The sequence below is a fragment of the Numida meleagris genome, chromosome 4, assembly GCF_002078875.1.
Source record: "Numida meleagris isolate 19003 breed g44 Domestic line chromosome 4, NumMel1.0, whole genome shotgun sequence".
Lineage (NCBI taxonomy): Eukaryota > Metazoa > Chordata > Aves > Galliformes > Numididae > Numida > Numida meleagris.
This window is the reverse complement of record NC_034412.1, coordinates 6,833,097-6,856,793: the sequence shown is the minus strand read 5'-3', so window position 1 is coordinate 6,856,793 and position 23,697 is coordinate 6,833,097. Positions and strand designations below refer to the sequence as shown.

Here is a 23,697-nt window from a genome sequence, read left to right as displayed (position 1 = left end):
TACGTGATATACCTTTGTTCTCAGAAAGAATTGTGGCGTGCTCTCGTCACTACCCGATATTTTCCATATGCAGTGGGTAAAATAACATGGCAGCATGAAACCTACCCAATTTTGGAAATGACACAACTTTTCAGCTGAATCTTCAAATAGACTTACGCCCTTGTGTATGTTTAGAGAAGCACTACGTATAACCTGACTAGTTGCAAACGAGTGCATATTATTAAAATACAATCATACAATAGTTAAAGCTTAAGAACTCCCACATTCTTCTTTCTACAGCTTCTGAATCTTCTTCTCAGCTTCTTTAAAATAAGATTCCACTCTGGAAAAATGAAATGTTTCACTTCACTAAATCTTTTTACTAATTTGAGCAGGAAAAGAAGTTCATTATGCAAGGTAGATCACACATATTTAAAAGCTTCATTCTCTAGATTACAATTCAACACAGAATGTATAAAGTTCAGCTAAAATATCCCTGCAAAACAAGCGAACAAGAAAAACCACCACTGTGCCCCAGAACACAAAAATGCCTATTGCAGACAGCAGCTGGGGTATTTTCTAAGTACACTGCATGAAGATACAGAGCTATAGGATTGCACAGGTCATATGTGTACAATATATTTCTGGGGCTTAGGACAAAACTTTCACTGTTTATAATCAATTTTAACTTTATACTACAATAGGAAGTCCAAGCTCATTTCCACAAACAGCCGAAGTCTGGATGGAGAATTGTTTAGAGCTTTATCAAGTCACAGCAAAGCTTCAGTTGAAAATGAGCTTATGCTACAAAGTGCAAAGATTTCTCCAATCATTAACATTTTTGGATGACCCTGAACAGATGCCATCCATCCTTTATAACCACCCTTTTTGTGAAAAGCTCTAGGGATCTGGATCTTGATCTGCCACTACTACACCTAGTTGGATGTGTTTTGTGAGACTGTCAAAAGCAACAAGATGATATTCCTTGCTGGAGACCCAACAACACAATCAGAAAAAGATAAGAATCACTGCAAAAAAGTAACACAAAGACTGGGAGTTAAAATAGAGATTGTACTAACATATGTCAATAATCTGCCTGCTGTCATAAAATTATTAAAAAATGTTACCATGAAACAGATGTATTTCACCTGCCCTCAAACCACATGCACAGCACAAGTTGCAAGTGCAAGCCGGTACCACGAGAGCAACGTGCCTGCTGCTATTCAAAGTGGCTGTGAGATGGCTGTAACATGAGCAGAAGTTTTCCAAAATCCACAGATCTTAATCATTATGTATAAATGCTGAAAGTGCACCACGATGAGTTATTATGATGAATGCATAGTTCCCGAGCTTCACTCGCCGTAGCTCTTGATTGCTCCCATGCATTTGAAGCTGTCTATGCCTCCCTTTCTATGGCAAACTCCTCAGAAAGCTGAGGCTGTCAAATCCAAGGGAGATAACTGATTCTGTCCCCCCTCTGAGCCTTTAATCACAATCGTGCTCGAGAAATAAATAAACAAATAAATAAATCTGTGCTATGCATGTGAGCGCATAAGCAGAGGAACTTTCAATGCCGAATATATGCTTATAATCTCACTTCATCACATCTAACACCTTTCCCTCCTACAAGCCCTTGGCTGAACTCATCCCACTGCACACTTTGTGAGGGCTGACGATCTCATCAGTCTTTTCCTTCACATCTGACATATCTCATTATCTGTGTTCTCCTTTCTTCTGTCTGACCTCAGCACTTTTCACCTCAACAGCTGTCTCCGCTCTCTAGAAACCAGTATTTATAAGAAAACTTAATCCCTGATTTGCAACAGCAAGCTGCTGTGAAACTGAAAACCAGATTGTGACTTCTGTCAATATCTATTAAATATATATGCAAAGTAAAACTGACATGGAGTACTTACAACCCAAGTTTCCCCTGGCTTGCCTGCAGCTGTGCACACTAATGGGAGATGGCTTCAGGCTCTCTCATTTCTAAATATTCATGATGTTTCATGATTATAATTCCTGATCATTCACTCGATATATTCATGAGCTTCATTAGCTGCTTAGAACTACACTTAGGTTACATTAGAAATTTCAAATCAGGCATTGTTTGCACTGGATGAACAGGAATTGTATGCCAATTTTTAATGTTGATTTTTAAAGGATTCTTAATGTTTTTTACTAATTCAGGAATACAACTGATCACAACAAGAGAAGGAGGACTTATTTTGGTAAATATAATTCCCGCTTACAGGATTTGCTGAGCACCCCTTATAGCTGGAGAGGGCAATGAGATTGTGAGCATTTACCATCTTACAGGGTCAGACCATCACCACTGCCTCAATCCCACCAGGTTAATGCTCTAAGGGCAGATAACAAATGCTAGCTTGTGCCACATCCCTAACTATTAATAGAGCATTATATTTAGTATCTAGATGTGTGAGATTTTGGTTTTATGCATGTTCAGATAGATGGATATACTTAGATGTTACACAAGCTTTCATCTTTCACAAACTAGAACATGGGATATAGTGTCTGTATTTATAATTGCATTACTCAGACCTTATGAAAGTAGAGGGGATATGCAGAACTCTCTATTCCTGCTGTGATCTACCAACAGGCTGGCTTGAGGAAACAGTTGCAGAGCACACTGCATTCAGGTTTTCATGGACTTACAACGTAACAACACCAACACGGATAGGCAGCAGTGTAAAACCTTACAATAGGAATGTCTGTTGTATTTTAACCCGGCTTGCTAATTGCTAGCTCTACACTACAAAATCTAGCAACTGTTGGGGATTTCCATAAGCAAAAATGGTACCATAATTTTTCAATACCTTGCTTCACAGCTTAGATTTCCAGCAACATAGAAGGAAAACAATGTTTTTGTTGCCCTTCATTCGCTTCAATCACTTTGTGTACAAGGAAAGCAAAAGACTTCTTGCACTAATAATGGCTGCAGTTTAAATATAGTTTCATCCTTTATTTCACATTACTAACCAAAATGTTTTCCCTTGCAAGTGGTGAGGGACAGCCATGCTTACTATTTACTCCTTGTGCCACATTCTCTTTTCTCTTTCAACCCACCTTTCATGTGGACATGCTCTTTGCCAGTATGCTCCTGTATGGCCTCTAGCTTTGGTTCACAATTCTGAATCACTTTTAATTGAATATTCTACTTGCAGAAGAGTTTCCTCACATCCATCCACCCAGCAGGACGCCAGGAAAAAAAACAAAACATCAAGCTGTCAGGAGTTGCTCTGCTCTACTGCAGAGCCAACAGGCACCTTGCAAAGATCTCCTGCTGACTGCTAAGCCTTGCCATCAAATTCAGAGATTGCTTTACATCTCTCTGCTCCTGCTGCTTTTATTCCACTTGCTGCTGGCATCAGGTAGTTCTTACAAACAGCACAATCAAGAAATGAGATAAGCTTTGAAAACTTGTTTTTCTCTTTTGCATTTCATCCCTGAAAACAGTGAAACCAGCCCAAAAATAAGAAGGATGAAGTAGAAAGCTCTGAAACAAGAAACCAAATACTTTTGATTGAACATATGTAAGTTGACTTTAAATGTCCACAATTCTTTTTCAATGAACAGGATTGACTGTTAGGACTGACAGCTGCATGCAATTTCTACAAATGTTCAAATGAACATAGATCTGAGGAAAAATATAACAGCTACAAACCAGCAGCACGCACTGAGTGAACGTGCCTTCAAGGTGTAAGTTTGGATAAGGGCAAGTCTCCATTGCCATTTCATTTTAAGATACCCCTATTTATTAATACTACAAATTAAGGTATAGCTCAGCACAGAAGACAATTTCATAACTTACATCACTGAACCACAGACTGGGACCCAGAAAGTAAGATAGCATCTGTTTTCTGAATAAAAACCTTCTCTGCCAAGGAGACTAACACAGCTTGGTACTTCTTTGTTCAAGTCTTATAAAAGGAGAGAGAGCATTAGAAACATCAGCGCTGCATTCAAGGTGTAGGCAATCTTTCAGGGTGCATTTCCCTGCTCCCTTGTGGGCCTCACTGTAACAGACATAATAACCCCACGACAGCTGTTGTATTAGTTTGTCGACAAAAGTTTTGTCACATGATTCATGTGCCATAAATGTGGCACTTCCATACTTGTTTTAACATCAAAACTGTGTCATGGAAACATTTAGAAGATGAATGAGTAAGAGAATCTTTTTATAGATAGCTAACGGTGGGAAGCCTACTGGTTTTGAAATGCAATTGTCCTGCTGGGAGAGAACAAAAATACAGAGCTCAAGTCGAGACAAAGTTTCTTAGTTGATGCATCATTCAGGGAAAGAAGAATTAACTACGCAAAGACAAGGCGTATTTACCCAGTAAGAAAGAAATAAGCCTCTTAATTTGAGAATTTGACAATTTTTGACCTTCATTTTGAAGTGATTTTCTGTGCAAAACTGCCACGCTCTTATTTTAAAAATAAAACTAAAAATGAAGGAACATAGATTCACATGAATGTCCAGTCCCCTACAGTAATAGGCCACCATCTTCTCTGTAGGCAGTTATCCACCTTGAAAGTAATTTTTCCCCACTTCTGAGCACAGGTTCAGCAGTTCTGCTTGGGCATGGCTTTATTCAGAGCATTTAATAAGGTGCTCCATCTTTCAGGCCATTCAAATGTCTTTTTCTAAATAATATTAAATCGAATCATAAGTCAGGAGAAATGCCAACATTGTACAATAGCTGCTGCACTATAATCTGTGTTCACAAGAAGCCACAGCTGTGCTTTGTAGGTCTCCAGTGTAATTCTAACTCACCAGTTTCATTAGAGTATTTCACAAGCCAATTGTTTCTAGGTATGATATTCAGTACAACAGGATAGTGTGCAACATACATCAGGCCAAGCCTCAAAAAGCACAACAGAAATTCCTAATGTTAGTTCTGATACAATTTCTGACTCACTGAACATGCAGCTCTCAGAGGACAAATTTCAAAGTGTTGACATATTTACAGGAGAGTAAAAATGAGGGTCAAAGAATCAGTTTACATTACTATTTTTACAGTAGGACGTATACAAATATATGTTTTACTAGGAGGATGCATACAAATCATAACTTGAAACAGATAGCAAGTGATAATTTGAAATTGAACACCATGATGACAAAAGGCTCTCTGGTACCTTTTGGGCTCTACTACAAAGAGGAAGAAAGTGGCAAGAAAAGAAGAGGAAGGTCAGCAGAGAATTCTAAGGCCAATGATAAAAGACACAGAACAGAAATGTACATTCATGAAATCCTCTCTGCACAACATCGCAACTATCTTGAAGCGTGAACCTGGGAGAAGAAAGGTAACACCTTTGCAAATTCCCCAGCAGGTCTAGCAGTGTCACTTGAGCAGGTCGCTGAAGTCACTGGGTGTAGCAGCATTCTGCACCGCTAAAGTGGAGAAGTGACAAAACGAACAGCAGAATGGCTTCTGTGGGTGCATGGCATGAGCAGGCAGTAATTCAGTCTCTCAGCTTCATTCTTCTCTGAGCTGAGGGGACAGCTAGACAGCAAACCTTCTCCTCTCACTCAGGGATAGCACTAGAGAGCACCACAAGCTGAGAACTACAAATTCCATGAACTGATTTTTTTTCATTATAAATAAATGCATAATTGAGGATAGTCCCTGTGAGATGCAAGTGATTACAAAACAAAGCTTTTTTGGTAACTATTATATATGTAGTTAACTAAGGTGAGATTTACAGTCTTACAGCTTTAAAAGCCAGGAATTACTAGGCATTACTGCATCACATGACTCACGCAGCCCCTAAATGTAAAACTACTCGCTTAATGCCACAGAAAAATCGTACTGAAAAACCTTGCCAAGTTCTCCTTCTCTTAGCTTCTACAGTATTTGTAAAAATTGAAAACCATCCATGACTTGCTGAAGTCTGTAATACTTCTCATTAGATTAAAATAGCTGGCTTGAAATTGTGAAAGTCAGGCCAAAGAAGTCATGCGTGGTAATAGCAGCTCTAAGTTGGGCAGCTCCGAGACAAACAAGGCCATGTTTTGTTCTTGACCTTTCTCTAGTGCACAGAAAGCCAATTGTGCACGTAGCCTTTGCTTTACACATCAGCAAGGAAACTTCATACTGACATTTCAGAACGCAGCACAAAACACACACATTGCTCACATTCACTGCCTGTATTTTGGATCCACGCTTATCCTCAAAAAGCTCACTTCTGCACAGAGACAATGCCTTGTATCTATTAACAACTAATTTCGGGCTATCTATATGTATATGATACATACCTATATCCTCTGCTTGAGAGAGAAAAGAGGTGTGGAAGAAAGAGTAGGTTTTTTTTCAGGATAACACAGTAATATTTGAAAGGAGATGGTCCTTCGTGTAATACGAAATAAGAACAAGTTTCTTGGTTGACCTTAGCTAAACTGCTTTCAATCACTGGCACTGTTAACCACCCAACAAATTTATTCTATTAATGAAATGAGACAAAATGTGTGAAAAACTTTAGTGTGGTTGATGAGAGGACATTTAAGTTCAGAAAGGAAAGCGTGAAAATAGCTCCAAGCTCTCCTTTTCACTTCACCAATCACGAATCAGCTGCTTGAGTTTATTGGCTGCTTAATGATTCCCAGGGCGCTTTATGTTAAGGTGTGAAAAGGAAGGGGAATGGAAGATCCTGACCATGCTGCGTACACTCAGCTCAGCCTTCACAGCTCTGCCACAGCTTGGCGGGGTTTCAAACAAGGCAGCTCCTGTGCGGAGCCAGGTAACCCCCACTCTCGCAGAGGGAAACACTGCAATGTTCCCATTCTGCCAGGCGTTCTGCTTAAGTACACAGCGCCTGTCCTTCCTCTGACAACACGGAGCTGCACCACGCCAGTACCACAGGCTGCCTCACTCCTGGAAGTCCTCATTCCCTCATCTATGCCTGATGCACTCTGGCACCGATCCCTCAGGACCATCACACATATTTCTCAGTCTTCTTTTCTGCTTGTGAACATCCAGGGGAAGTAATGACTTGATTCACGCTTTACAAATATGTGAAGTTAGCCAGTTCATAAGCATGTTTCTTAGAGCTTGAGATTTTGGCACTTTTTCAGTACGTTGTCCTACCTCCCTCAGTTACTCCACTGGAGCAAACTCTGGGTTGAAGCACATGCCATTGGGCCTCTTACTGCTATCACCATCTGTGACAGCTTCTTTTTTCCTCAATTATGCTCATTCTATCCGGGCTGAGAAAAAAATCTTCCACTCCTTGCCAGTCTAAGCATATGCCTATATGTTTGTTCAAGTAACTGTTGCTGATCTAAGTTGACAATGCCATCTTTCATATTATTTCACCAGGGTCTCGTTAACATGAAATGCTGTAAACTTAATGGCAAGAGTCACGTTTGGATCAAGCCTCCCTCATTTACAAGGTTTTCAAAGTGAAATAAAGCAGCAAAGTGTTTCAGTGAACACCACGTTCATAGTGCCGCCTGACAGACTGATGTTAGCACTGCCAGTAGATAAGATAGGGCAGGCAGAAAATAGAGCCACATCCACCAGGAGTCCAGCAGTAGGTCGCTGGTCAGCAAATCTACTGTTTTTTTTCCCCTGCTGGCTCAGCTGCACCCCGCTGAGCAGAACACAAAGCCAAGACACATAGAGATACCTCCTATTGGAAACATCCTCTCTTGTCCTCCCACCCAGGCCTAGCACCCACCTCATCATGGGAGGGCGCTACCCTGATCCGCTCCCTTGTGTTTGTCAGCTACATCCTGGCTGTAGCACAAATAGCAAACACAAGCAAGCTGCTTTCCCTTATTATCTCTCATAACAAGAACATTTACTGAGGCAGTCTGCAAGCACTTCATGGCATTCACTCATCCTTGCTCTTTAACTCGATCAAGATTTATTTTGATGTTCAAGAACTGCTCATTCTAAACAAATGTGTTCTTGTGGAAGGACATACAAGCACTGTATACCACTGGACTACAGGATTAATACAGATTTTTTTCTTAATAGAACCTCTAAGGAGAAATAACTGACAATAGCTGTCACACTGCTGTCAGGCAACTTAACCTCTGCAGCCGGAAGGGCCCATGCCCTGAGCTATGGGGAAGATTTAGTTTAGCTTTAACCATGTAGGACAGACTGGTGCTGGATTTGACACCCTAGCTGAAGAGGCAGAAAACTCTAATTAGTACTACAGCTCATCCAAGGGATTTTCGACGTGCCAGAAGCCAATTCTGAAATACAAGCATTATCATTTCCACCCCAAGAAAGCGTTAAAGAAGCGTCACAACAAGCATAACTGATGATTTAACAATTTTTGCATGTGCAGTCCTAATTAGGAAGTTTTGAGAATCCAGAACCTCTCTGTAAAGAAATTTACCATTACCAGCTTATCACCAGCTTACAGAATTCTAGAAACATATAAACATCAACTACTTTTTTCCTTAACAGATGCTTGTTACTATACAGATATAAATAAAGGAGATAAAATTTATGACAAATATTACTTCTAAGTGTGTTACGCCAACTTGATACAGGAGAAGGTGAGTGGCTGTTTAAACAGAGAACGAAGTGTCTCTGGTATTAGTGATGTGCTAGCTATAAGAAATACAGATATTGCCTTTGGGTCCTTGCAGCACAGACCCAACATGAATCACTGTCATTGAAGTCAAATGAACTTAAATCCGTGGATGCCAAGAAGAATAATACAAAAGAGTATTTTTATACAAATGCAGTGTATGTGGCCCATTATGCTAAAAATGGTATAGATAGATGAATGAGCCTTTAACTGCCCAAGACACAGCTGAACTTCTGATTAGGTCCTAATTACCTTCTTGTGCCTCAGTTTTTTTTCATTCTTGTAATTACATTTTTGCAGCATTAGCAAAGTTCCTTCTCCACACTAGTAGTACACACCAACGAATTAAGAATATCCAAGACTATGCCCATAATACCTCAATGCTAAGAACTTGTTTCCTGAAGGTTTCTAGACTGTGTGATAAATGGAGAGCTAAATGAAGGGATAGTAGCATAATCCCCTCTAAATGGGCTTACATGATGCTGTTAAGACTGCTTTTGCAGCATTAACATACTTCAGATGAGATCATTCCAGGGCAGAAACAGTGCATGGAGGCCATCACCAGGTCAGGGACATTAAGTTATTCTGCAGTCACACCATTATTCTACTGCCTCTTCTACTACTGCTATGGTCTGATAAATGGCAACCTGCTATTTTTAGGGAAGAAAAATGAAGGGGTAAACATATCCTACTACACTGCATTAAAAATAGAGCTTTATTCTCAACAGTAAGTACACTAAGACTCAGAAGCCTTTGTTACCAAGAACACACAGCACAAGAGACACAGAATAAAGAATTTGGGGTCAAGGATATAGCCTAAGGCCTCTTTATCACCAAAGTGCTGTAACAGCTCTACTTTAGTTTCCATTTGTTGTAGAAAGGACTCAAATCTTTAAGTTCTGGCAGAAAAATGACATCATAAATTCAAGGCTACCAAATGCTTCTACTATGGAGGAAATCAAATGTTTATTTTACAGAAAATGTTAAATGTATCCTGGCAGCATTCAGAATGTTGGCTGTTGAGAACACAGTTATTTCAAAAAATTAAATCTTAAAAAATAAATTCAATCATAACCACCCTGACCTGTTGATTTCAAACCCACTGCTCAGTAAGATGTGTTCTTATTAGTTAATATGTACAGGACTAACCACAGGCCTGATGGGAAAGTAACTTCCATCTGCTTCAAAAGAAATCCAGATCATACCCCTCCATCTATTTAACAAAGAGCCAAAGATAAAGCAGAAATGCTAAGCAGAATTAAATCTTCTCGTGTAACACACAAATCACCATATAGAAGAGTTAAACTGAAGGCATGGATTTTGATCACATAACATCTACCCCAGATTTACAGAACTCAAATCCTGAGATTTCAATCCTAATCTTCAATAAGAGTTATTACTGATGAGAATACATTACAAACAATCTTTTGTGTCCAAGCTGTCTCTCTGTAAACAAAATCAGAATCAAAATAACAATCATTTTAGAAGTAATGCTTGTTTAAAATAGTTCTGAAATGAGGCACCTAGCAAGAGACATCTGCCAAGTCACTCATTTGAATATCTTAATATTCAAAACAGAGCGCAGAATTTTATCTGAATCTTGAAGCAACAGGGCGTCTGACCAGTTGCCCTCATTCAACATCAGTTTTACCTTTCCTAATCAATAACACAATTTTTTGAGGTTTTCAGAGGAAAACCATCCCTACAGCAGCATTAAGTAACAGCCTATTTTTCCCATCTGGTAATACAAAAGCCAGAGGAAACAACAAAAAACCTTTATGTCCAGCAGTTTTGATTAAAATTTCTTATACTCTCTACAGGTTTCCCAGCTCTTTTCTATTCAGAAAACCTCAGTTACAGGATTTAAATGATCTTAAGTCTCTCATAGAATTGTAACTACCGGATATGATCGGATTAGTATGCATGCAGAGCCTTCTTTTAACTCTCTAAGAGAGACGTTTTTCTTTTAAATTGCACTGCTTTGCCTCTTTTTCTCATTCTAAATTTCTGCCGAGTCTCTGCCCAAGCTACAGAAATCATGCACAGGAGTGGGCAAGTGGGACCCAGTTCTGTTCTCAGTTATGCAGGTGTACAGCTATAGAATGAATGGATTCATAATGATACCCAACTGGAGGAAGAGTGAAGTGTTTCATCTTGCAAATACTAGGAAGATATACATTCCTTCTATTTCCCAGGAAGATTGAGCAAAGATTATATCACTTTACCATTAAAGTCTGTATCATTAAAAAAAAAAAAAAACACACGTACATAAAAAACCACCACAAACTTGCATCATATTCTAGGCACAGTTCTAGTTATCTGCTATGCCCATACACTTTCTGGAGACAGAAGCAGCCCACAGACTTCCCTCTCACCAGTGATCAGCCTCTTTTTTCCCTGCAAAAGCTAGTTTGAGTTTGAAGACAAGAAGCTACAAGGTACAGGAGATAACCTTGAGGAGATAGGAGATTTTATGCTTTTGCTTTATTAACTTCTAAAGTTTTGCTTCTCAAGACATCCCATATGACAGCGCAGAAACCCTTTCCAACAGCAAAAGAGTTAAAAGCGGAGAATTGCAAAAGCATATCCAAGCAAAATCAGTCAAAATCAAGATTCCCAACATCTATAAACATTTGCGATGCAAAGAAATTAGTGTTCATCTCAAGCTTTATAGCTCAAGCCATTGTCTGAGGTTAAATGAAAACAGCTATCAGTTTCATTGAGGGCTACCCTATCACTACATCAAACATGTTTTTAACCCATAGAGCATTTTATATAAAACAGGCTCAGATACAGTTGTCTTGTAATTAAAAATCTGTTTAGAATAATTTTCTATATTCTGAATTTCCTGAGAAGACTATTTTTCACTCCTGGTCTTTGATAAATCTCCAATTTTTCCACACTGAAAATTCCCAGCTCTCTGTTATTATCGTTCCCTAAAAAAAAAAAATTAAAAAGCAGAAGTTATTGTTTTTAAACTGTCATAGTTACTCAGCTGTATCATCAGCTCCATGTTCTGTCTAGCTGTGGCGTTACATTTGAAGAGCATTAGCAGTAACACAGCTCTCCACCAACACATCACTTCTTGTAGCCCAAACTGATTTGAGCTGAATTCAACTGATGACTCATTATTCTGGATTAACATTCTCAGTGTCAGGGGACAGACTGTAAAAGAACTGAAATAATTTTGATTTCTACCCCTAGAACTCAACAAGGTGATTTTTACAGAAGAAAATATGTAAAACCTACATAATTCTTAAATAGTTTTCAAATCAAATACCAAAACATTTACTGGATGTTTCAAGGCAAACATGTAAAACTTTCTTACCAGCAATCCAACTTCTAGCCCTCTAGTTACTCAGACAGTAAACTCCCTCAGCAGTAATATTCTCTATCTCAAAGGAGGAAGGCACAGACTGACGGTACAGCCTTTAATCTTACTTCACTGCTGTAGGCTGTTAGCCCATGTTCTCTGAGCACTGTAGGAGATAATGCCTCTCAAACCTGGGTAGCAGCTTTCAGAGGCAAGGGAGCCTGAACATGTTAGAGAGAGAACAATGCATTTTGTGCTGGAGTGAACTGGTTCACACATCTTGTGTACAGTATGCGTGTGCTTAAACACTGGAAGGTGTATTCGTCACCATTCTGTTTACTTTGCAAATGTTCTGAGCACCTTGAATTCAACTTGAACTAGTACTAGAGGAATACCTTATTCTAACTCAGTACATGTCTTAGAGCAATAAACTAATTCTGTTAATATTCCTGTGCTATGACTGGGACTTGTGAGACTGAAGTCAACAAAGTGAGCCGCAATTCAAAATGACTAAATATTTTGGTATTAATTCTCTCTGCTGAAGATGACCAATTAAATTTAAAATTGCCAGTTAATAAACACAATGATTTCACAATGTTCCTTGATGCAGACTAAGCAGAGCCAAAATAAATTCTCTAGCTATCCCCAGAAATTTCTGAAGTCAAACACAACTGTGCAGGCAAAAGACTCAGCCCTTTAAAATGCAGTCCAAAACCATCAAGAAGTCAATCAAATAAGTGCTAAAGAAAAATGTTTCTACTTATTCAAAATGGCCTTAATAAAAGATGACGCGTACATAGAAAGAAAGAGCTGCAAAGCACCTCACTCAGGCCTGCTATCACGAGAAGCTATATTATATAACCACTTCATAAAAGCACCAGAACCTTAAACAACCTCAAAATAGTTAGCTCTGTTCCAGACTTTACTCTGAATTGCAGGCTTTTTTTTTTCCTTAATACTACTTACAGCTAGACCAACACTGTTCAAATGTTAAAAAATTGTTATCTTACTGAATAGGTACGTTTCTTATGTATACTTTGAATAAAACTTTTTAAATTAAGTGGAAAAAAACCCAACCAAGTTTTGTTTTTTTTTCATTCTATTTTCATCATACTAGCCTGAAGGAATCAGCCTAGTTGAGACACAATTAGTTTGACAAATTTTTGATCAATTTACAGTCATAGTATTTTTCAGACGCATTAAGGACAATAATTCAAGGTTTCATTAGAGCAAAATGGGTTCTGCGGAGCTTGCATTGGAGAGGCTTTGGAAGCAGTCCCACTTTCCTTTCTAAGTGAATCTGTAGGCATCAAATTGAGACAAGTTCAAAAGGAAGTACGTGTAATGCAACAGTTACTGATGGACAAAATAAACCAACCAGAAAACCTAACAATACTACTTTCAATGCGAATGTTTCTAAACCCAGAATGCAAGTTAACCACAGCATTGACGTTTAAATGGAAAAAAGGCACAATCCAGTAAAGGTAAACGTGAACATTTGTGCCGATTCCTTTTTATCAGGCATTATCTTTCTTTTTCAATTTTCTTTGTATGAAGTAAAAAAATAAATAATTATTTCCATATGAATAGTGAAATTAAATTATTCCATCAAAACGAGAATGAAAGAAGAGAGGAATCAAAGATGATCAGTACACATAGAACTCAGCCATTACTGATTTAGCTGCTTTACTGTAAATTATTTGTTGGGCAAGTCTTATTATATACCCTTACCTGTAGCCAACACATCTGTATTTTGTCATAATATTGTAAGAATGAACAACTTGGTCGTGAGCCAGAAGAGCTCAGACCACCATGAGCAGAAAAGTTGATAAGAGGTACTAAAGGATGCAAGTAAAATATTGGAAATATTAGCTCAGGTCTTGAAAGCTGGTCTACCCTGACAACACTACTTCCAGTTCAGGACGTGTAGTTCATTCGTATATCTCTACACCTGTCAACTTCACATTGCCTAAAGGAATGATATCCCCTTTATGTTAGGTATACCTCTCTTCGTGAAAAATGTACCAACAGCCTCAATTAAAGGGAGTTTTCTGTTTAAATTTCCATCTTGTAGTGGGTCATAGAACTGCCTCACCATATGGCTTCTCATTATTTTTAATGATGTACAAGATGCAATATATACTACTAAAAGAAACTCGAGAAAAGCGTAGATGATGAAAAGAAAGACATATGGAAAAAACATGAACAGAAAAGCTTGAGAAAAATAATTAAAATAACAACACATTCCTATGTGAAATCAAGAGCACACAATAACCTTGTGGGCACCAGAACTCTCACGGTACCACTGTCTACTTGTGCATGCTCATTTTGAGAGGTAAAAAATGTCCACATTGCATAAGGTTGAAGACATACATGTCCCTTCATTTTTAAATCGTACAAAACACAAGGATTTACAGTGCATAAAACCATTCTGAATAGGCTGCTAAATTGGTACTGAAAGTCAAATATATCAGCTGCCTGGGGAGCTGGACAGCAGCCAAGCATCCCAAGTTCAACATATACAGGAGCCCTATTTGTTCTTCCTCATAACATAAATGGCTACAGCTACTGTAACTTAAAGATAGTATTAAGGCATCTTCCATAATGTTTGCTGTTAAGGTCTCTCCCCAGCTATTTAAGCTGATTCTCATTTTAGCGAATGGGGATAATATTCAAAAAAGCCTATCAGTACACCAAGGTATACTGGACTGAAAAGTAGAATGCACAAAATATTCAGTTTACTTCCAAGGCAAAAGGCATAGTAAGTCCCAAGACTCCTGAAATACCCATTTCAAGTCTCTGCAGAAATGTGACTGGATTTCTCATTGTTCTTAACAAGAATATCATGTACAGATTCCAGATCTTCACTTTTTCTAGTCAACTGTGAAGTTTGATCCTTACCGCGGTCACCTCAGCATCAGATCACGTGAAAACACAGCTCAAGCAGAATTACTTGAAACAGTAACTTATGTTTACCGATTATCACAAGTTTAAGGCACCTTTCTGAAAGACAAACCACCCATTTTATGCAAACACCATCTCTGAATTCTACCTATGTTCCCCTGTCTCTGATTTAAGATAGACTAATTTTTGCATTTTCCAAGCATGGCTCCTCCACTGTATAAATACGAAGCATTTGGTTATTTTATAAGTTTAAAGAAAAAAGTAAAGCCTAATACATAGAATATTCCCAACATGTTCTTGGCTTCTATAAGGTTTCTACAGTTTATCTGTCAAAATGGTAACCTGGATGTGGTTTTCCTGAAGGTGAAGAGTATTATGAAGAGTTGCCATGGCCTGTATCACAATTGTTTCCATCTGCATATTGCAGACAAATAGAAAATGAGGAGATTCATTCACTAAGCCATTGCTTAGATGAGAAAATAACTTTACTTGCAAGCCTGACTTATCAACTGTTTTTTTAAAGACCTAGCAAATCTCAGATTGGCTGTTACAGAATTACAGGGTTTGAGCTACTGTAAACTGCTGTAACAGATAAATACGTACAGCAAGACAAAATACTAAAACAAACAAACAAAAAAACCCTCCACAAAACTGAAAGAAGCCTAATAAATAAGCAGCCACAATCACCTTTTCTTTTAAAAACAAACAAAAATCTTGCAATGGTTATTGCTAAAGTTTTGTGTACTTTGAACACGGTAATAAATATGCTCATCATTTCAGCCGCAGTTCTAAACAGTAAAAAGGTTGTCCTGGTCACAGGTGAACTATCCTATTCTTTTCCAGTTCTTCTGCCTAACCACCTCGTATGTAAAGACAGAATACAGAAGTATTCACTATAGCAAAGACAGCAACCAAAATTTCCAAGCTTAGATACCTTACAGCTAAAGCCATTTTTAGTTACTAAAATAAACAATTGGACTTACTAATAGATTGGTCACTTGTATTATCTCTCCATAAAAATCTGAGCATTTAAGCTGCTCTGTAGTCTCTCTCTTCGGTTCCCAGGAGACTGCCTATTAACTTCTACTTTCAGAGCAATGTTTTCCATATCATAGGCTGAGGAGCCAGAAATAGATCAGCCCGACTTTGTCCAGTTATAGTCTTTCTGGAAGTCTAAAGAGACCTAATAAAAAAGTAGTATCGAACTATTTGCTTTAACTAGGTAACATACCGCATTCACTCCTAAAAAATAGCACAAGCATAGGTGTTCATCAGGTTACTCTTCTACATTGAGCTATATCCACATTCAATTAATGAGACGGGTCATATACAGTACCAACCATTTCCAAGGTTTTGCAGAGTTATGTTTATGACAGGTTAACAGCAGGCACTAATACAAGTATCATGACTCTTTTCAGGCAGTAGGTGAAACCTTGAAGAAAAAGTGGCTCTGTCTTCAAAAAAGTGACCTGACCTTTGCTTTGGTGGGTTTTTTACTCTGCAAGAAATAAAAAGCACTGCATGCTTTCCAATGCATCCTTTCTACCTGATAACTGTTTTGGTCTATCACTCAGCACAAAAGGACTAAGCATTATAAAAATCAAATAGCATGGTAATAGTGCTAAAGATAGCTCTACATGTCATTCAATGAAGGAGCTTCATAGACTGGAAATGTATCATATGAGTCATGTACAGAGTAAATACATAATTGGCCAAGAACCTTTGATATGCTTAGTAATTGGAAGTATTTTTCATTGAATTAAATATATTTAAGTTTACAATGACCTTGCAGTTCTTTGGATATCAAAGGCACCACAACTCCAGCATGCTTATAACTTACTACACTTCTGCTTTGTGAATTTCTTGCAGCATGCAAAGAACTCTCTGTAGGGTAACAGGTTGTGTTGCACAAGCAAGCAAACCCATTAAGGATCTGTCAGTTAATAAAATCTCTTCTAAAAAACACAACAGTATGTAATGTTTTTACATGCAATAGATGAAATGTTTCTGAAACACCACGTAGTTCAGTATAAGGAAGTCGTGGTTTTTTTCTTTTATGTTGGACACTGAATACATTGCTAGTGAAAGTAATTCTATTATTTGATGTGGTAGTAAAGAACCCCTTCTGTTAATAGAGATAAGCATTTAAATATATCCAAGTATAGTGGAAAATGCTGCTTTTATGGAGCCAGATCCTGCAGTCTTTGCACAGCTAAAACCCTATTGAAATCAATGGGAGCTTTACAAGTGCAACAGTAAGGATGTGCCCAGGGTCACCACCATTATACACTTCTGCTGCTATGCTTGATGCATGATCAGGCATCCTATGCCACTTCAAGAGTGAGAGAAATCAAAATACAGATATCTATGCAAATTCAAGAAGATAAATACCCTTTTAAAGCAAAGAGCACAGCTATAAAGTGCGTGGCAGATAGCATTAAGGCATTTTGTGTTCGGTCAAAATATTAAATTAGATGTGAATATATATTTTTTACTCTCTTCAATATTTACAGTATATGAAGTACATTTTAAGAAAAGTTTCTAATAAATTACATCATGTTCAATGATTTTTTGGAAGATGTGTAGCACTACCTATGACAGCAGAATTTGGCTCCATATATTATTAGCAAAAACACAGACTGTTTATACTATGTAAACTGCTTTTTAAAATGTTACTAGAGTTATTCTAGTTACCAGCCCTGTAGGTTACTTCCAAACTTAAGGGAGAGTTTGCCTCAGTGAACCATAAAGATCTGTGCTTTATTTGCAACATAAGCCTGACCCAGTGTTTTTGTGGTAAACAGGTATTCTGGGGTAACCAAAATGAAATCAAGGAGCTGATCACACAGCTCTTTGTCATTCAGAAACCCTACCCTGCAAAACATCCCAATCCTTCAGATTGGCCTGGATTACTCTGGCCAGCCTTGCTGCAGCAAGGCATCATGAAATACTTCTGTTGACTTCAGTGGGGCAACTCTAATGACTAACAAGACTATGGCTAGACACCACGACACCAACTTAGAGGCTCACTGCCGATTTATTGTTCTTTTTGAACAGTGTTTGCGCGTTCTACATCAACCCAGACCTTGCCTCCTGCAGTGCGCGCCGTCTCGTGTCGCGTTGCGCGGGTGCGCTCGGGCTGCTGCTGACTCGCCCTTGTTGGTTTCCCTGTTGTAGGGGAAAGGCTCTAGGGCGGCAGATAAGGCTGTTGCCATGGTGATGAAGGAGATTCCGAGGGATGAGGCTGCAGAGGAAAAGCCCCTCCTCACTATGGCGTCACAGGTGGGCGCAGCGCGGGGCTCAAAGCACGCGGCCCCGGCCGGCAGAGCGGGGATGTGCATTGCGGTAGCGTGGGGGAGCTGCTCGGGGTCAGTAGCTTGGGGTTCAGACGTTCTCACGTGAAAGTTAAACAAAACCTTTCTTTCTTCCCCATTAGATAAAAAGATTAAAAAGATTCTTAGAAAGTTCAGCCACATACCAGCAAGTTGCCTAAATTTGGTCCAAAATACCAATTTATAAAGCCAGCGTTCATGCAATCAATCCTTGTTTCATATTAATATTCAGCACTTACATAAACGAAGAATCACATTATAGCAGTACTTGAAATATCTCAGTTGTCAACCCTAGGCTCCCAGTGTTCCAAGGCAGACTGCTCTGCACATCCTGCTTCCATTCCCACAAGCCCAGCTGCTGGAAGGACATAACTCCAGTGCACAGAGCCCCATGTGTTAAGGTGCCAGCAAGCACCAGCTGGGCTCGTTACCTGATAGAAGTCAGTGGCTGCAGCACTGCCACACAACACAGCACTTCCATCTCACTCCAGCAGCGGATTCTATTCCCTCCTGGTGCTCACATCCATGAACGTGTTGAACGCCCTACTCTGCTTCTGGCTAACTCTGATGCCTATGAACTGACCGCCCAAAGAAAAAAGATGCTCCCTTTAATGCATCATTTCCAATTTTGCCCTTAATTGTTGATGAACAATTAGAAACTAACACAAAATGCTGCCCCTTCCTTCCAAAGTAAGTGCAAAGCTTTCATTTGCTTCAACAGGGCCAGGAGCTGAGCCAGGGTTCGTTAAATGTTTAATGCACCATTTGTACCAGTTGTCTGTCAGTCTACTCAGCAATAGTGTATGATACATTTATGAGTGAAATGTATGTCTGTTAGTGTAATTTCTTCCACTAAACGCAAATACCTACTTCCCTGCTATGCACCAAAGGGGTGCAGAAGCCAAAAGGAAGCAGAATCAAGTGAAAAAGTGAGTATTTTCCATAGCCATCTCTGCATCATGTACATGTGATGTACAGTTCCATGACCATGTCCCATACATCATTTATACCCTAATTGTCTGGATGTCATGTTGTTTTGAGATTCTATCTCCTTAGTGTGCCTGTGTAACCCTCTTGTTCAGACCATTCATTCAGAATTACACATTGGTATATTGTGAAGCCAATTTAACCATCGCCATCAGTGTTCACCTGAGCTCTTCACACGATGAAATGCATGTGGTTACCAAATACAGTGTGAAATGTGCAAGTTCCAGATTGGCTGCAAACAAACTTCCCTAGCCAGATTAAATTGGGTCATGAAAATAAGGCCTGCTATTTCCAAAGAGATCAACACCACTGAACCCGGTATCGGGGTGTGTGTGCGTGTGCGTGTGTATTTCCCTCTCAGGAATTACATATTGTCCTGCTTCATCTCTCAGAGTACAGCTAGCTAAGCAAGAAAATCTGCAAGCAAAACACTAGGATAGGGTAGAAGAGTATTTACTTTTAGAAAAATAGATTCCCCAAAATCTTTGATGAATGGAGAACTAATCGTGTCTGACTATTAAAGCAGACTACCAAAGAAGCAGAGGGGGAATCTCAGACAGAAAGATGAGACGCCAAATCCTTGTTTTAACTGAAAAGTAGTGATAACATAAAGAAGTCCCTGATATCTTATGTTTTCCTTTCTTCCTCCGGAAAAGATTAATAACGTATCCAACTGAGAACAATTCAGGTACATGCTCAAATTTTATTAGCTCCTACCTAAGTCCCGTCTGTAAAATAAACTTATTTGTTGACAAGTACTCAGCATGAATTAAATTTTGACAAAGCTTCCAACTAGCAATCTATTTTATATCAGATTTCAAGGCAAATCTTCAAATAAACTGAGAAAGTACTGCAGATTCCTCTGGGGTTGTTCTGATATATGGCAATAGGGAATCTGAACAATCATTCCAGCATTAACGAATCTACTACAGTAAGCAGAGGAATATTCTTGGTAATTGAATAGGCCCTTCAGCACCTATCTTCTGTGATTCTATCTCAATTATTTTCAATGAAAGTCACTTTATTGGTAAGAAAAGACATTCAGTAGTTGCCAGAGTTAATACTTTCAAGCATCAAGAGAGAGCTTTCTATACTAATGGGATTTTGTAGAATATAACTCTATAGTAAGTTGCTGTCTCTCTTTATCTTTTAAAGATAATTCAGAAGAGACTGGAACAAATGAAAAGAGGCACTTCTGGTACGAATAAATCTAGAAAAAAGTGAAAGCAAGTTTGTTGAAAGTTCAAAAATTAACAAAAAGTTAAGCTATGAACAAACAACTGCAAACCAAAGCTGGGATATGAAAATATTTTCTGCATAATTTTCTCATTTTTAAGACATACATGAGGTAATTGTGCATAGAAGTTTGATTTCAATTCTCAAATGTTTTGTTTAATCTCTCCACAATTTTTAGTCAGGAGAAAAAAAGCACACTTAAAAATCATTTCCTAATAACTTTCTAATGAGAAATTCAAACCTTAATAGCCCCTAGCATCAAAGTTTAACGGCAGAGTCAACTACGAATTCCCAATTTGCTACAGGTCAGTGAACTTCAAAGGAGCTGATTCAATAAAGTACTTTGATCCACATTTAAGCTTCAAAATTCGATAAACTGCTTTATTGAGCAGTAAAAAGTGCATGATATAATGCCAGTCTGATTTTAAACAAATAAATCTCAAAGTGTCATGAGTTATTTGTTCCATATTCATCACGCCTAATTTAGATTCCTCAACAGAACACAAATTGGAAACCTACTGGTAGTAGGATCCCTTTTAAGGTGATAGAAGGAATAAGACCTGCAGAAGGGGATTCACATCCAAGATGATCCTGGGGCAGATATAGTCTGTTATTATATAGTAGACTGGGAGTCCATGAGAAATTCTCCCACAGGAAAAAGAAATGCAAATTCTGTACTGAAAGCTATCCCAACTTCTGTTTATGACTGAAAAAATAGGGAGAATCATAGAATCACCAAGGTTGGAAAAGACCTCCAAGATCATCCAGTCCAACCATCCACCTACCTCCAATATTTCCCACTAAACTACGTCTCCCAGCACATCTAAATGTTTCTTGAACACCTCCAGGGACCGTGACCCCATCACCTCCCTGGGCAGCCCATTCCAGCACTAAACAACTCCTTCAGAGAAGAAATTTATAGAAGAGGAGAGGAACTGTCTGCTTACTGCACAGACACGGCTCAGAATAAAGCCTTGATATTGACCACTTATAATTTAAAAAGTGAACCCACAGAATGCTTTATTTTAGAATTTGAACTGGAAAGTAGAAGTTTAAACAGCTGAAGTTGCATTATTAGAAAAAAACATGCTGAAGTTCAGCTTATCCCATAAGAAAACAGGCTACGACACAAGCATTCCAAAGAGAGATGTTTCATGACTACACCCCTATTAATTACATCAGAAACTTAAGGTTCTTTTTACTTTTTGTTTATTCTTAGAATCTCTCTAAAATGTATTTGTTCTTATCCAGATTAGAATCAATATTTTTGGAAAGTGAACTTTGTTTCCATGCCATTGGTGGACCAGGCACCTTTGCTCAAGGGCTTATAACTAAAGATGCTCAAATATTTCCAGTGCCCAAATTCCAGTTGTTTGGGTGTGTTTTGTTGCTGTGTTTGGTGGCTGCTTTTTTGTTTGTTTTCCTTAAAACTAATATGTCAAATGACAAATTTTATAAAGGATACAGAATACATAAATCCCACTGGTATTAGTAAATTGAGGCTCACTATATGAACTTGCATAACAGTTTTCCATATAGAAGTTAACAGTCCTATCTGCTCAGAATCAATCACATTTATTCTAAGCTTCTTAGCATTAGACTTGCACTGACTGACAGTAAATGTTTACTAAATAACACCAGAACAGAAGGGCAGGGAGTTGAAGTGAATGTAATGAGTTCCTCTTCTACCTACCTCAAGCAGAAGTAACTTCATTTTAAGTAATTCATATACATTAGTGTAAAAAAGAAATCATCCAAATTTTAGGAAATTTCAATAATTACCTCTGGACAACAATAATCACTGTAGTTTCCTATTTGTCTTCTGAGAACAGTGGTGATTTCTTCAGTGATTTTTGGGGGACTTGATCTGTGATCATATTTTTGTATTCCTTTTACAGGATTAATGATAAACTAATTAGCAGTATTTTCTATACATCTCAAACCAGTCTAGATTAATCCATTATTAATAATAATATGAGCACGGTAAAGTACAAAACATGTAAATGCATGCTTAGCAGTACAAATATTAATTAAATCTTTACCTCCAAGTTGAGTATTGCTTAACACTTTGCTTTTAGGGCAGTATGTATAATTTCTGTGGAAATATTCTCATGAGCATAGGAAAGAAAGTTGTCTTGACAATATGCTTAAAAGTCATAAATTGGCTGCTTGCCTGAAGTTATACAAGTTTCTCTGTCACAAATTAAATACAATTTTCCATGAAATAAGTTTTACCATGGGAATTAATAGTGTAATTTTTTTTTATAAAACAAAGTTTACTAAACTGTGTAACATTTTAAAGTGTGCTACAACTCCATAAGCACAAACAGCTGGACAAAATTGTTTGTAAATAATGCATTATGCCCACTTAATCTTGTTTTTTCATATTAATTTTTTATGAATTGGAATTAATTTTCATAAATGTGTTGATTCTTCATGAGTACTGTGAGTAAAAACATACCATCCTTTTGAAGAATTGCAAACCATATACTTATAAGCGTTCCGTATGCAATTAATTTGTTATTTGGGCAATGAAACTGTTAAATTGCACTGCAAGTTTTAAAGTCACAAGCACCTTTCACGTTTCAAGCATTTCAATTTTCAAAAAAAAAAAAAAACCCATTTCAAAGCAAATACATCTCATGATGTATGGACAGCCATGGCATGTGGCTGGGAGGTTGTGGATGCCCCGTCCCTGGAGGTATTCAAGGCCAGACTGGACGTGGCTCTTGGCAGCCTGGTCTAGTGGTTGGCGACCCTGCACTCAGCAGGGGGGTTGAGACTCGATGATCTTCGAGTTCCTTTTCAACCCAGGCCATTCTATGATTCTATGTGGACAGCCAGGATAATTCAGGAGGAAATTAGGATTTGATTCCTATGCCTGCCCGTGGTAATGCATACAAAAACACATATATGCTACAGAATGCCACAGGAAGGAAAAAGAAATTGGTGCGATTTTAAAATAATTACAGCCTGTATTCAAGGATACAGCATGGGTACGGTAACTGATGAATTTTTTTTTTTCCACATGGGTCAAGTACCAAAGTAGACATCGGTAATTTTCAACACAGTTAAAGATCAGTAGGAATAGCATGAGCTTTATGAAAGTGACACATGATAAGCCATGATAGTCTTGATTTTGTTACCCCTCCAAACTGCTAATATCATGTAGATCTAGTCTTAAAAAAGCAAGTGTACATCTTTCATCTAACCTGACATTTGATAATGCTTCCTATCAGAACAGCGCACAAAGCTGTATGTAATCCACAAAAACTCCCAAATTTATCTGTGGATCACTGGTGATTCACAAAGAATTAGCACACACAGCTCAGTTCAATACGTTAGCAGTCTTCTCTTCCGGCTAAGGAAAAAAAATTA

General features: G+C 38.3%; 1 protein-coding gene across 3 annotated transcripts in view; it reads left to right on the top strand.

Moving 5' to 3' along the window:
- Nucleotides 1–23,697, top strand: part of PEX5L (peroxisomal biogenesis factor 5 like) — a 94,947-nt gene that overhangs the window by 37,951 nt on the left and 33,299 nt on the right. For 2 of the 3 annotated variants that reach the window (XM_021396229.1, XM_021396227.1), the window contains exon 2: nt 17,942–18,046. The exons of the other annotated variant lie outside the window; for it this stretch is intronic. In XM_021396229.1, the coding sequence (XP_021251904.1) occupies nt 17,942–18,046 (105 nt within the window). The remainder of the gene's footprint in view (nt 1–17,941; nt 18,047–23,697) is intronic. 3 annotated transcript variants of the gene reach the window in all.